The 13,474-nt window shown below is 35.4% G+C and overlaps 3 protein-coding genes across 6 annotated transcripts; all 3 read left to right on the top strand.

The window, feature by feature from the left end:
• LOC145028979 (protein MICRORCHIDIA 7-like) lies at positions 1 to 4,629 on the top strand. Its single transcript, XM_078977652.1, has 18 exons — positions 1 to 647; positions 1,003 to 1,077; positions 1,214 to 1,248; positions 1,337 to 1,415; positions 1,485 to 1,577; positions 1,669 to 1,753; positions 1,878 to 1,953; positions 2,105 to 2,233; positions 2,308 to 2,406; positions 2,507 to 2,608; positions 2,695 to 2,856; positions 2,943 to 3,038; positions 3,120 to 3,171; positions 3,259 to 3,370; positions 3,461 to 3,525; positions 3,607 to 4,067; positions 4,158 to 4,280; positions 4,362 to 4,629. Exons 1-18 carry the CDS (start codon positions 245 to 247, stop codon positions 4,452 to 4,454), a joined length of 2,340 nt encoding a protein of 779 aa, XP_078833778.1. The 5' UTR covers positions 1 to 244; the 3' UTR covers positions 4,455 to 4,629.
• A 767-nt stretch (positions 4,630 to 5,396) lies between these two features.
• On the top strand, positions 5,397 to 7,887 carry LOC145028991 (glutamate-1-semialdehyde 2,1-aminomutase, chloroplastic-like). The gene is made up of 3 exons (XM_078977656.1): positions 5,397 to 5,682; positions 6,406 to 6,579; positions 6,670 to 7,887. The coding sequence occupies exons 1-3, from the start codon at positions 5,500 to 5,502 to the stop codon at positions 7,735 to 7,737; spliced, it is 1,425 nt and encodes a 474-aa protein (XP_078833782.1). The 5' UTR covers positions 5,397 to 5,499; the 3' UTR covers positions 7,738 to 7,887.
• Positions 7,888 to 8,393: 506 nt separating this feature from the next.
• On the top strand, positions 8,394 to 11,090 carry LOC145029005 (Pseudouridine synthase family protein). Of its 4 annotated transcripts, none has more exons than XM_078977664.1 (13): positions 8,394 to 8,547; positions 8,630 to 8,673; positions 8,796 to 8,873; positions 9,026 to 9,126; positions 9,248 to 9,335; positions 9,424 to 9,492; positions 9,620 to 9,698; positions 9,805 to 9,887; positions 9,989 to 10,054; positions 10,146 to 10,202; positions 10,309 to 10,428; positions 10,517 to 10,743; positions 10,843 to 11,090. In XM_078977664.1, the coding sequence occupies exons 1-13, from the start codon at positions 8,463 to 8,465 to the stop codon at positions 10,946 to 10,948; spliced, it is 1,203 nt and encodes a 400-aa protein (XP_078833790.1). In that variant the 5' UTR covers positions 8,394 to 8,462; the 3' UTR covers positions 10,949 to 11,090. The 4 variants fall into 4 exon arrangements, with proteins under 4 accessions (XP_078833790.1, XP_078833801.1, XP_078833797.1 ...); XM_078977671.1 differs by having other exon boundaries at positions 8,415 to 8,547; positions 8,630 to 8,677; XM_078977675.1 differs by lacking the exon at positions 9,424 to 9,492.
• The last annotated feature ends 2,384 nt before the right edge of the window (positions 11,091 to 13,474 follow it).

Raw genomic sequence — 13,474 nt, forward strand, 5'->3', positions numbered from 1 at the left:
ATTTTCACTGCATCGATATCCGAAAACTTTTATCGAATTCGTTTCTGTTGTTTTATAGTAGTGAATAGTTACTTGGTTCTGAACGGAGTGATTCATGATCGTGGCGTCCTGGGGCCGTACCACGCAACCGAACTGATTATACAACCACCGGTCCACGATCACATTTAGGTAATCTGCTTTTCTCATCACTGCCTTCAATCGACACAGCTACTCCGGTTTTGTTTCTAGGACAGTCGTTCTGCCAATGGCCGGCGTTAAAGTTAAGCACGAAATCCTGGAGGAATTGAACGGTGACGACAGTAACAATACGAAAACGAAGGATGTTTCGGGAGCTCCGGTGATTGATATTGATAGTTCCGATGACGATTCCTGTTCATCTGGCGATGGAATTAAAAATGGCAAGAGGTCTAGGGTTTCGAGAGGTGTTGACGAAGTTCAGAGTAACAAAAAGAATAAATCTGCTGATGGTGTGACTCTTCCCGTAGGTTTTCTAGATCGTTTGCCGCCTAAGGATGCGGCATTGCAAAATAAGAAGGGAAATATTGTTTCGTCGGAACGGAACTGTAAGCAGTTTTGGAAAGCTGGCGATTTCGAAGGAGGTTCCGGATCTTCCAGATCTTCCGGTGGTGGTTGGGATGCACCCGCAGGTTTGCTGCTTTTTATGTTTTCATCCCCCATTTAAGGGTTTTAGGGTTTTTTTTAAAGGAATTATCACAGTTACTTGCAATTATTTGGATTCAACTTGATCTGAGTTATTAAATTTTTAACTTAATTAAGGTAACTAAACTTTGATTAAGGCTATTGGGAATGTGTTTATGGAAAGAAAAGTAAAATTCGCTGAGAAAGGGAAGAACATCAAAGAAGTATAACTTTTATCTCAAAATTCTCCCAAATTTCTCAATCTCTAGGGCCACTAATTGTTTACTGGTTTTGTACTTCACTCGTGAAAAGTTTATGATTTTTGAGAGCTGATTCTTTACCTGACATATTTCATATCTACAGGTGGTATAGATCATTTAAGGGTTCATCCAAGATTTCTGCACTCCAATGCAACTAGTCATAAATGGGTTCTTGGAGGTAATGTTGTTTTATATGTCCTTGAGTTGGTTATTTTTCTATTATTTGTTCTTTATATGCAGTTGAAATCACTTATATGTTTCATATTCCTAGTTTTTATACTTATAGATTGGTCTGTGTATATCTACTCATGCAGCTTTTGCAGAACTTCTGGACAATTCACTAGATGAGGTAATTATGCTGTGCCACTTAAAGACCATTTCAATCATATCCATCTCTGTTACACACATCTATATATACTTTTCATTTCTTTTAATAGGTCTGTAATGGTGCTACTTATGTCAAGATTGACATGCTAACAAACAAGAAAGATGATAACAGAATGTTGCTGATTGAAGGTATTCGTGTGGCTTCCTTTATGTCGATTGCCTCTCTTGTTAACCATTTTCATCCACTATGTAATGTAGATAATGGTGGTGGGATGGACCCTGATAAAATGCGTCTATGCATGTCTCTTGGCTTTTCTTTGAAAAGCAAGATCAAAGATGCTATTGGACAATGTAAGCAACCTCACTTTACTCTCATCAAATATGTTCTTGGATAGATTAGATGAATATTTTCTTTATTTGCCATTTTGATATTTTTTAACAGATGGGAATGGTTTCAAAACAAGCACCATGAGGCTTGGAGCTGATGTTATTGTCTTCTCTCGATGCTCTGGGAAAAACGGAAATAGGTTTGTGATCCATTTATGTTAGTGGAAAATATATATAAATATTTTTTCTTTTGTAAACCCTTATCTTAAGGGACTTGATATTTCAACAACACTAAGAATAACATTTGATGATATTTCCTTGAAGGCCTACACAAAGCATTGGTCTATTGTCCTACACGTTTCTTCGGAGCACAGGAAAGGAAGACATTGTAGTTCCAATGGTAATTAAGTCAACACATTCTTGAAATGTTTGCCAACTAAGAATTACATGTCAAATTCCATTTTTTTTTTTATTTTCAATCACATATTTATTATTATTATTAGTTATGTTATTTATAATTTTTATTTGTTGTTGTTGACTATGTGAAAAAGCTTGATTATGAAAGACGTGATCGAGAATGGAAGAAGATGAAACGAGCATCAGCAAGTGATTGGGATAAAAACGTTGAGGCAATGGTACAATGGTCTCCTTTTTCAAGTGAAACAGATCTATTGAAACAAGTAAGATTTATTTTATGAGCAATAGTTTGTATCATTCAAAATTAACATGCTATTAATTTTTTTTTTTTTAATAGTTTGACAAGATGAAAGATCAAGGGACTCGCATAATCATATACAATCTATGGGAAGATGATCAAGGCCAATTAGAGCTCGATTTTGATGCCGATAAACATGTTTGTGTTACATCAGCCTTGAATCAATGTAACTAATTTATAGACAATACATGATCAAAATCCACTGATTTCAATTCACATTAAACAACATGTCTTGCAGGATATTCAAATTCGAGGTGTTAATAGAGATGAGAAAAGTATAGAAATGGCAACACAGTATCCCAACTCTAGACACTTCCTCACATATCGCCACTCTCTCAGGGTAAGTTCAACATTATTGAAATTAAATATTCTGTGTTACTGATTAACGATGGTTTAATAATTTTAATTTTTTAATTTTTTTTTCAGAGTTATGCATCGATTCTGTATCTAAGAGTTCCTCCTTGCTTCCGGATGATTCTGCGTGGGGTTGATGTGCAACATCATAATATTGTAAATGATATGATGATGACAAATGAAGTGACATATCGTCCGCAGCCTGGTCTTGATGGGGTCCCCAAGGACTTAAATGTAATTTTCTTCACTTGATAAAATAATTATTTTGTTTTGTTGAAGTTACCTACTTACCTTTAATTACTGCCTATTTCAATAAACAGATGGTTGCTACAGTTACTGTGGGATTTGTAAAGGATGCAAGGGCTCATATCGATGTACAAGGATTCAATGTTTATCATAAAAACAGACTCATCAAGGTTTTGACTTTGTTGACTTCTTACATTCTCATGATGCATTAGATTATATCATATGACTCTCCATCATTCTTGTTTCAACAGCCATTTTGGAGACTTTGGAATGCTGCAGGAAGTGATGGTCGTGGGGTCATAGGTTATATTTATCCCTTTCAAAACTTTTTAACATTTTTATGTTGTGATTGATTCTAAATTTCTAATTAATTTTTAATTTTTTTTAAAGGTGTGTTGGAGGCTAATTTTGTTGAACCAGCTCATGACAAACAAGGATTTGAACGCACCAATGTTCTTTCAAGACTCGAAACACGCCTCGTTCATATGCAGAAGACATACTGGTATAAATATAATATTCATAATCATCACATTCTAATTATTTTATTAAATTAAAAAAAATAAATAATAAACACACCCGCTTTCTGATTCAGGAATGCATACTGTCACAAAATTGGGTACGCGCCACGTCAGCACAAGAATAAACCGGAAGACCTAGGTATAATATATTGTTTTCTTTTACATTGTGGGATAATTGCTCTGACTATTATTAATACATCATTTTTTTTTTATCTGGTAGAACCTTCTCCTAATTACAAAGATGACCCTTCTTCTAAAAAGAAGAATAAGATACATGGTGTAGGTGTTGGCTCTTCTGAATCAACATCACCTATGTTTCAAAACATGCAAGATAATGATTTGAAAACAAACATGACTCCTAAACATGCAAATGCAAATGGAGATTATTATTCTCAGAGAGACGCATCAGGTCAAAAGACTCGTTTGGTTTCAGCTCTTGAGGTCAGGCATCCGGATTGTTCTCCAATCCAAAAAGGAATGCAAGTTGTGACACGTGTTCCTGGTGGTTTTAATGGAAATGAAACTGCTCTTTCAAATTGTAACACTCAGAGGTTGAATCAATTGGTTGAAGAAAACCGTGAGTTGAAGGAAAGATTGAAAAGACGTGAAGAAGAGGTGTTAGGTAATCTGCTTCAGGATCTAGAATCTGAAAAGAATCGTTGCAAAACACTTGAAGCACAGGTAAGCAATTTCACTAAAACTTCGTGTCTGTTTTTCATGGTCATAAGTACATATAACCTTAATTAGTCTTTGTGTATATAATATGAACAGATTGAAGAGGAAAAACACAAATATGATGTATTAAACAGGGAGCAAGAAAGTATCATTGCTATATTTACCGAGGAGAGAGAACGTAGAGACTCTGAGGAGCAAACACTGAGAAAGAAGTTGAAGGTTTGTTTATTTGTTTGTTTGTTAATAGTCAATAGTTAATAGTTATTCTAGATTTGAAATGATTTATTTGTGTGTGTTTAGGAAGCGGAAGCTACAAATAAGAACCTGGTGGAAAAGGTGACACAGTTGCAGTTGGAGAAGATGAAGAGTCAGGGGCGCAAGTGGGGTCAGTAGGAGGAGGACATAATGTATGTAGCGTCTGCTAGTGCCTGTTATGCATAATTTGCTGATGTTTTAGAGTTTTCTGTTTTAGAAGTTATGGATGGTTTCAGTTTGTATGAAAAATGGAAGGGTTGTTACTTGTTAATTGTTATGGTTGTGTTTACTTGCTACCACGCTGTTTGCTTAAGTCAAGTGTCATGATTTGTTGCTTATTTATGGGATAGTGATTGCTCATAATATGTTTCAAATTAAAGAAAGAGTTATTGTATTTAGTGGTTTTGTATTTTATGAAAATCAATGTAACTCATCAAATATGCTCTAATGGCAAATCGGAGGTCTAATGAGCAAATTTTGTTAGGACTTTTGGAGTATTTTTGTGTATGAAAATGCCTTTGAAGGGAGGTTGTAGAACTAACCTCTTACATAAAGTTCATGAACTAAAGAAAGTCCAAAACACCTAGTATGCCATTGTTTACAAAATAAATAAATAAATCATCTAAGCTTGTTAAAGTCAATAATAGGTAGCTCATAGGTTGGTTTGCGTGGTTTGAATTTTCATTAACCGAACAAAACTCAACAATGTACAAAGCAAACAGAAAGAGGTGGTGATGATTTCAAACCCATAATTTCCAGCAAATCTAATAAAAAATAGGACACCAAACTCGATTTTCCGACAAAAAAGGTTTCCCCCAACCAGTAATCTCAACACGAAGATCTCTTTGTCGTCTCCTCTAACAACCCACTATGCAACAAAATCAAATGATAGAAATGGTCTAAGTTAAAAAATAGGAACTAATCATGCAAATTACTCCAAACCACAGGGACTATTTGTGTAATATACTTTATATATAATGAAAAAAAAAAAAAACAATTTAATTCCTTAGAATTTGTTTTTGGGTTTAATTATCGATTTTCTCGGTCCGAATCCGACCCAGGTGGGATATAAATACCTGCAGATTGGGCGGAATCGAGAGTGGGCGTAGGGAAGTAGACTTGGATAGATCTCTCTGTTTTTCTTATCTTCTTTACCATCAGAACCAAATAACACAGAGGAGAAATGGCGGGGATAGGGTTATCATGGCCATCAAAGTTGACCGATAGACCTAAACTCACATCCACCGTCTCTCGGTCTTCCTCATCTCGTTGCTGTTTATCTTCCGTTAAAATGACCGTCTCCGTCGACGAGAAGAAGAAGACTTTTACCCTCAAGAAATCTGAAGAAGCCTTCAACGCTGCCAAGGTAGGTGGATGTGGATTCCTATTTAATTAAATCTATTTCTGTTTCAATTTTGTGTCATCAATTCCTTTTTCTTCTGCTGTTCAGCTGATGTTATCGACTACTTGTTTCGTTAACTGTTAAATGTGATTCAATAACATTCTGTTTATTAGCAATTTAGGAATAAACGAAACGCAAATTGCTTCTTATTTGTTCCATCTGCCATTGGTTGTTTCTGTTCTATATAATTTCAGTATAGATTGTAGTTTCAAATTGATCAAAACACACATTAAATTGCTTTTATTATTATTTTTTATACAGTACAATCATATATATTGTGGTTTTGAAGAGAATTGTTTTACTACCAGCTTAGGTTAAACGACTTGTAGATGGCTTCTGTAAGTAATACATTCATCATTTAAGCAATTCTAATCTAGAAATTTAGCCTACTAAATTTTGGTAACAAGAGTGCATAATCTTAACTATACATGGAGTTTGTGCTGCAACATTGCAATTTATTACAATCCACCAGTTAGTTAGCAATTAGCATGCCCTAGATAAGAATTTCCAGACCATCAATTCAAAGAAGATGACAATCTCACTTTCTTTTCACATCAACTCATAGAAGTTATACATTGAATGTAATTCCAACTGTTAATTATAAAGATCCTAGTTTTGGCAATCTCATTCACTAAAAACGTCCACTTACAGTGATTATTTGTTTTGTGATTCCTATTCTGTTGGCAGGAGTTGATGCCAGGAGGTGTTAATTCCCCTGTTCGTGCTTTCAAATCAGTCGGTGGGCAGCCTATTGTAATTGATTCCGTGAAGGGTTCTCACATGTGGGACATTGATGGGAATGAGTACATCGATTATGTTGGTTCATGGGGACCCGCAATCATTGGCCATGCAGATGACGAGGTTACTTCTATCCTCTATCCTCTTTCCTCAATCAAAATCTTTATATTCAGGGTTTCCAAAGTATAATATCCTAACAAGAAAAATCAACAGGTACTTGCAGCCTTAGGAGAAACAATGAAAAAAGGAACAAGTTTTGGTGCACCATGTCTCCTAGAAAACGTATTAGCTGAAATGGTGATCTCAGCTGTTCCCAGTATCGAAATGGTCAGATTTGTGAATTCCGGGACAGAAGCATGCATGGGTGTACTCCGGTTAGCCCGTGCCTACACCGGAAAGACAAAAATAATAAAATTCGAAGGATGTTACCACGGCCACGCCGACCCCTTTCTTGTCAAAGCCGGAAGCGGAGTCGCCACCCTCGGACTCCCCGATTCCCCCGGAGTCCCCAAATCCGCCACCTCCGACACCCTAACATCCCCTTACAACGACATCGCCACCGTCCAAAACCTCTTCAACGCCCACAAAGGCGAGATCGCAGCCGTAATCCTCGAACCCGTAGTTGGAAACTCCGGATTCATCACTCCGACTCCGGAGTTTCTCAATTCCCTCCGCGAAATCACGAAACAGAACGACGCGCTTCTTATATTTGATGAAGTGATGACGGGGTTCCGGTTAGCGTACGGTGGGGCGCAGGAGTATTTCGGTGTGACTCCGGATTTGACGACTTTAGGGAAGATTATTGGTGGTGGGCTTCCGGTGGGGGCGTATGGCGGGAGGCGGGAGATCATGGAGATGGTGGCTCCGGCGGGACCCATGTATCAGGCGGGGACGCTTAGTGGGAACCCGTTGGCGATGACAGCTGGCATTCACACGCTTAAAAGGCTTCAAGGAGCGGGGACTTATGAGTATTTGGATAAAATTACGAGTGAACTTATTGGTGGGATTTTGGATGAGGGTAAAAAGGCGGGGCATGCGATGTGTGGAGGGTATATTAGGGGAATGTTTGGATTCTTTTTTACGGATGGACCGGTTTATAATTTTGAGGATGCTAAAAAGAGTGATACGGATAAATTTGGGAGGTTTTATAGAGGGATGTTGGAAGAAGGTGTTTATTTTGCTCCTTCTCAGTTTGAGGCTGGGTTTACTGGGTTGACTCATACACCTGAGGATATTCAACGGACGATTGATGCTGCTGCCAAGGTTTTCAAACAGCTTTAGATTTTGTCAAGTGGTAAGGTTTTATTTTATGGTGAGTGAGTGAGTTTATTTTTTTTGGTAGGTATATGCATTTTGGATTTTAGTTATGGTTTTTACCATGTTGTAATATGTTTAGATATGAGTGTGTAATAAGATTCTTCTTTTCGAGTTTGTTTTTGCTAATTTTTTTTTTTTTTTTTTTTTTTTTTTTTTTTTTTTTTTGTAGCAACTTGTAATCGTTCTCTCTTTCATCTCCTTCACTTGCAAAAAAAAACAGTTCATGTTGTATTTCAGATCAACATTTTGAAATAGACGCAAATTTAATGACTTGGTTAAAAGATTCATCTGTTGACCCTGAGTTCCCTGACCAAAGACCGGTCTTAAGAAAAAAAGGTTTAGGTTAAATGCAGGAAATAGTAATATAGTGTCATTTCCTAAATATTATTACTCCTACCTCCTTATAAGCTTTTAGAATATAGAAGCACATAAAAATAGTATAAATTTATAAACAGATAACAATAATAAAAACTTCAAACTTATAAATTTGGTGATATGATCAAAATATTCATGTTTGTTAATATGTAAAACTAATTTGTTGTATTGGTTATAAATTTAAGAAGTTAAAAAGTTCAAGGATAAAAAATTGTTGGATAAATATTGTCATGTAGACCGGTTGAAATTTGAAGCCCGGTTAAGGGACGAACCGTGAAAGCGAACCGTAGATAAACACTAAACAGGGTTTCATTATGAAGAGGAACAGAGAAGACATGGAGATTGTCTGGCAAACTCCGGCCAACCCTCCGGAGCGCCATGATTATATCTTCCGTAACGGTAATCTATTCATGAAAAATATATATCTCCTTTTGAAAACGCATACCTTCATAATGATTCTTGAACCCACATATATTTTCAGGCATTCGTTATGTTAAACCCTACTACTTCGAATTCATTTCTCATGTATGTACGCGCTTCATATCTCTACACATTTTGATATAACAACAGTGCGATTGTGTAATTTATACATCTAAAACCCTAATTAAACCTCCTTACTGCTGGAATTTGGTTCATGTGAACAACAGGCTAAGGTTCGGTGGGCCGGGAAGACCATCGTTGATCTGTTTGCCGACGAGTTCAAAGGTCGGAACCGTGATTACTATGTAAGGACATAGAGATATGCCTTTAAACTGCTTATATTCTTTCTTCAAGTTCCGAAATTGATTGAAATACTTTGTCTATTGGATACAAGTTAAGTGGATGAACTCTGAATAATCTGAATAGCGATGATAGTTTTATCTTAATAAAATTGTAGGATTCTGCTGTAAAATCTGGCCGCATACAGGTAGATGGAAAGACAGTGTCTGTTTACTACAGAGTTAAATCATCACAAAAGATTAGTCACTTCCTGCATAGGTGTGTATGTGTTCTACTCAATGTTTTGTTCATCAACCAATTTTTTTTTGAACAAAACATATGATGCTATTTTATTTTACCTTCTTGTTCTACTCAACCAATTTTATATGGAAGAATGTAGGCATGAACCCCCAGTGATGGCATTGGATGTTAAGATTCTGCACAAAGGAGAAGATGTACTCACTGTTTGTAAGCCTGCATCTGTTCCTGTAAGTGTAAATTCTTATTTTATGCTTCCCAAAAGTTTTCTGTACTTTTATTTATTCTCATATTTATATTTGTTTATTTTCCTAACAGTTCTTGTTTACTTTAGAGCTTTCATTAAGAGAATTAGCCTTCAGGCAGATTGTTACAACAAGCACACTGGTTACATAGTTAAAGATTATTCATTATAAAGAGAATAATTTTTTTTTTGGAATTAGACCCACATCTCATCTCAAATATCATGCCTAAAATTCACTTTGGTCATTTCAGAATTTGCTTCTTTTTTCAGGTACATCCATGTGGTCAATATCGTAAGAACACAGTTGTTGGCATTCTTCAGGCAGAACACGACTTAGCCCCTCTCTTCCGTATCCAACTTTTCATTCCACAAATTACCATTTTGCCCTTTCTCATCTCTCCCTTGGTGGTTTCTTCACATTCAAAACATCTTTTTTTTTCTTAACTAAACATAAGCTATTCATCGTCTCGATCGCTTGGTCTCTGGACTTCTTATTCTTGCCAGAAGTGCTTCTCAGGCCGAAATTTTCAGACAACAGGTAACCTTTCTTTTTTTTTTTTTTTTTTTTTTTTTTTTTTTTTTTTCCATTTGTCATTACAACTAAAGTTCAAAAATATTTGATTTTCAATTTTACTTCAGATTGAAGCTGGGATGGTAAAAAAACAGTATGTTGCAAAAGTTGTAGGGGAATTCCCTGAGGAGGAGGTATAGCTTTAGCCTTTAAGTAGAGATTCAATTATTTCCTTCATGTTTTTAATTATTTAATTTTTTTTTTTGGTTTATAAATCTGAAATAGCAAGTCGTTAATTTGAGGGTAAATTTCAATGCGCGAGAAGGAAGGAGTACAGTAGAGGTAGAACCATGCTAGCTTTGACTGTTACACATTTTGTTACCTTTTTTCCATCAGATTTATCGTCTGTTGTATTAAAATATTAATCAGTTAACTTTTCCCTGTATAGCCAGAGTCCACGGATGAAAAAGTCAACGGAAAGTCCGCATGTACAAAATTTACTAGAATCTCCACAAACGGGAAATACAGCATCGTATCATGTCATCCAGTCACTGGTAGAACTCATCAAGTAAGAAATACATACCACCAACATTATATACTGTCTACGCAAAAGACGTAAATACCCTCCTCATACTGACACCTCTTTGTCTTGATAGATTCGTGTGCATCTACTATCCACGGGTCACCCAATAGCCAATGACCCACTCTACCTATCCGATCAAATTGATAGCAACTCTAGGAGCGCATTTACTGCGCATAAAATCGCAGTGAAGTCAACTCATTCATTGGAACCCAAGTCAAATGATAATCACATCACTGGATCTGAAGAAGATTTTGACATAGATCCAATGTGCACAAATTGCCCAAACTTGGCTCCTATTGGGTAATCAATATTATTATACAATCTTTTAACGTTATTTTGATTTTAAATTTTGTTACTTTGGTTTATTGTCGATATGACTGTTAGTTGTTATGAATGCAGATACGATGGGAGTGAAGAAGGTTTGTGGCTTCATTGTGTTCGATACAGTGGACCCGATTGGGTATATGAATGTCCGTATCCAGAATGGGCATCTTTAAGCTTATAAATATTTCTAAATTTTGCTCTAAATTTTCATTTAAAAATAAATGTATTTGAATGTACAATATTTGTGTTACTATAATGTAACAAGGTACAACTATCCTGTTAGGGTTGGTAGACTTGAGAATGAAAAAAAGTGAAATTCTAAAGAGTAGAAGTTATGAGGCAAAATATAAGAGTTGATGTGAGAGATGGGTGAAGTTTGATATTTCAAAACTTAAGTAGGCAAAAAGAAACTGCAACAACATTTTTTTAAAGTAAATTATTAAACAGATGATTTAGCACTTGACACTCCCACCTAAAAATATCCACCATATTTTCAAGGGGTCTACCAGAAAATCATATTAAGAGATAATTTAAAACTGCATTTGGTTTTCACTATTCACAAAAGGAAATTACACTAATAAAAGTTTAGAATAAATTAAAAGCTTAGTTTAATAAAAAAAATCAAGCAATTACTTGAAATAGTCATTTTAGTTTCTAGCAAGATATTCTACTGTTCCTCAGTTCCTCCTTTTCATTCCAACTAGTGGGTATCCCGCACTGAATTTGTTTCAATATATCTTTTGTTGTACACTTTGGAAGTGCAACAACCTCAACTCCAATTACACATGAAGCATCAAGTAAGTAACCCTGTTACTCTCCCTCACTTCATTAAAAAAATTACAAAATACAGTTAGAAGAACATACGCATACAATAATGGCTAAAGCTTCACCAGTTCAGCGATAGTTAACAAAGAAGCTCTTAATTGAGTTGTTTTTTCCAACAATGGGATTATGTGTTTTATTGAAGATATCTTTTGTTCTCTGACCAACACTCGGGCGTTCTCAAATTCAACTATTACTCAACTATTACTCTTTCAGAGTTTGTAACAAATTGTGGGGATATGTTTCCTTTGTTAATCTCCGTTTCATCTTTAACATCGACAATTGTCTCAAAGGAGGACGAAGATTCAATACATAACACACCATGTATTTTTATGGTGTTGTGTGTGTCATCAATTGCCAACCATAGGTATTGAATATGTTTCATATGTGTATTGAATGTGTATTACATATATCTAATTACAATTGGGAAATGAATAGTATACTCTTTGAGTTTGAGACTTTGGCCACAAGATTTTCGTATGTTGACAGGTTCCTGTGTATTACCGCGGCTGCTGGCACAGAGTTAGCCGATGCTTATTCCCCAGATACCTTCATTGCTTCTTATCCGGGAAAAGAAGTTCATGACCTGTGGGCCTTCTACCTCCACGCGGCATTGCTCCAAATAGATTACAAAAATTATTCCTGTAATTTATAGAAAATGACCTACACAAATTGTTTTTACAGAAAGATGTCATGTGTTTAAGATTTTTGTATGCTGATAGGTTTAGTTTATGTATAGAAAATAAATTACAAAATGTTCTGTAATTTACAGAAAAGTTCCCTATGCAATTGTTTTTTTACAAAAAAAGTCTGTGTTTAAAGAATTACAAAAAATGGTCTTTGCCTAATATAAAATAATAAAATATACAGATTACAACCCTACAAAGTGGGGGTAATATCACCCTCGTTACGACTAATGAGAAAGGTGGCCATTCTATTGTAAATACCTTTAATATCCACATTTCTTTCATTTATTACAAAACAACTTTCTTTTAGTACATTTTTGCCAAAAAATTTGGTCTTTTACTTTGTTAAAAGAAGTACTTCTTTCAAATGTAATAAAATGAGTTTTAGCCAAATTCTTGGAGGTCATGGTGCTTTGCGTTTCCCGTTATTATTAATCTATCTATTAATTAAAGAATCGAAGTGGACTTACAGGACTCTTTGGTATACGAACCTTTGAGAAATGCAGAAGTGGAGTCACTTTCAAAACAAGAAGAAAGCCGTTTTGTCAGATGCTATGATCGAGGGGAAAACCAAATAACCCTATGGCATTTAATTATAGGGTAAGCTGTGACCTTGCATGGGAATATTTGTGGATTGGTAATGAAGAAGAAAATAAAAGTTGGAAGTGGTCGTTTTGCATGGTTACTGGGCTACAAGTTCAATCCTGCATCACCAAAATGGTGTAGAAACCTACTTATAATTTCATAAATAATGAATCACCATTTCCTTAAAAAGCTTGAATAATTATAAGTGGAGAATCTTTGCTACAAGAAACAACACAGATCCCTTTCTATACTTCTTCACTTTATTATATATACACAAACACATAGTTGTGTATATATATACCCATGGAGACGATGAAGAAGAGACAAAATGGACAGTCTAAATTTTCCTGACCCATTTTTTTTTTTAATTATATCGTATATGTATGTATATTTATTTAACAATAAAAAATTATAATAGCGACTTTTTTTTTCGGCTAGGGCATTTGACGATATTTAAATCCTCTGGACCGGCCCTGATATACCAGAGGTGCACATATACCGATTTTGAACCGATTTCGGTTTTTAAAAACTAGTTTTCTATAGACTGGTTTCGGTTATAATCGGTTCGATTTTTTGTTTTTTTTTGGCTAGGGTATTTGATGATATTTAAATCA

Source organism: Lactuca saligna, chromosome 1, assembly GCF_052625555.1.
Source record: "Lactuca saligna cultivar CGN05327 chromosome 1, ASM5262555v1, whole genome shotgun sequence".
Classification (NCBI taxonomy): Eukaryota; Viridiplantae; Streptophyta; class Magnoliopsida; order Asterales; family Asteraceae; genus Lactuca; species Lactuca saligna.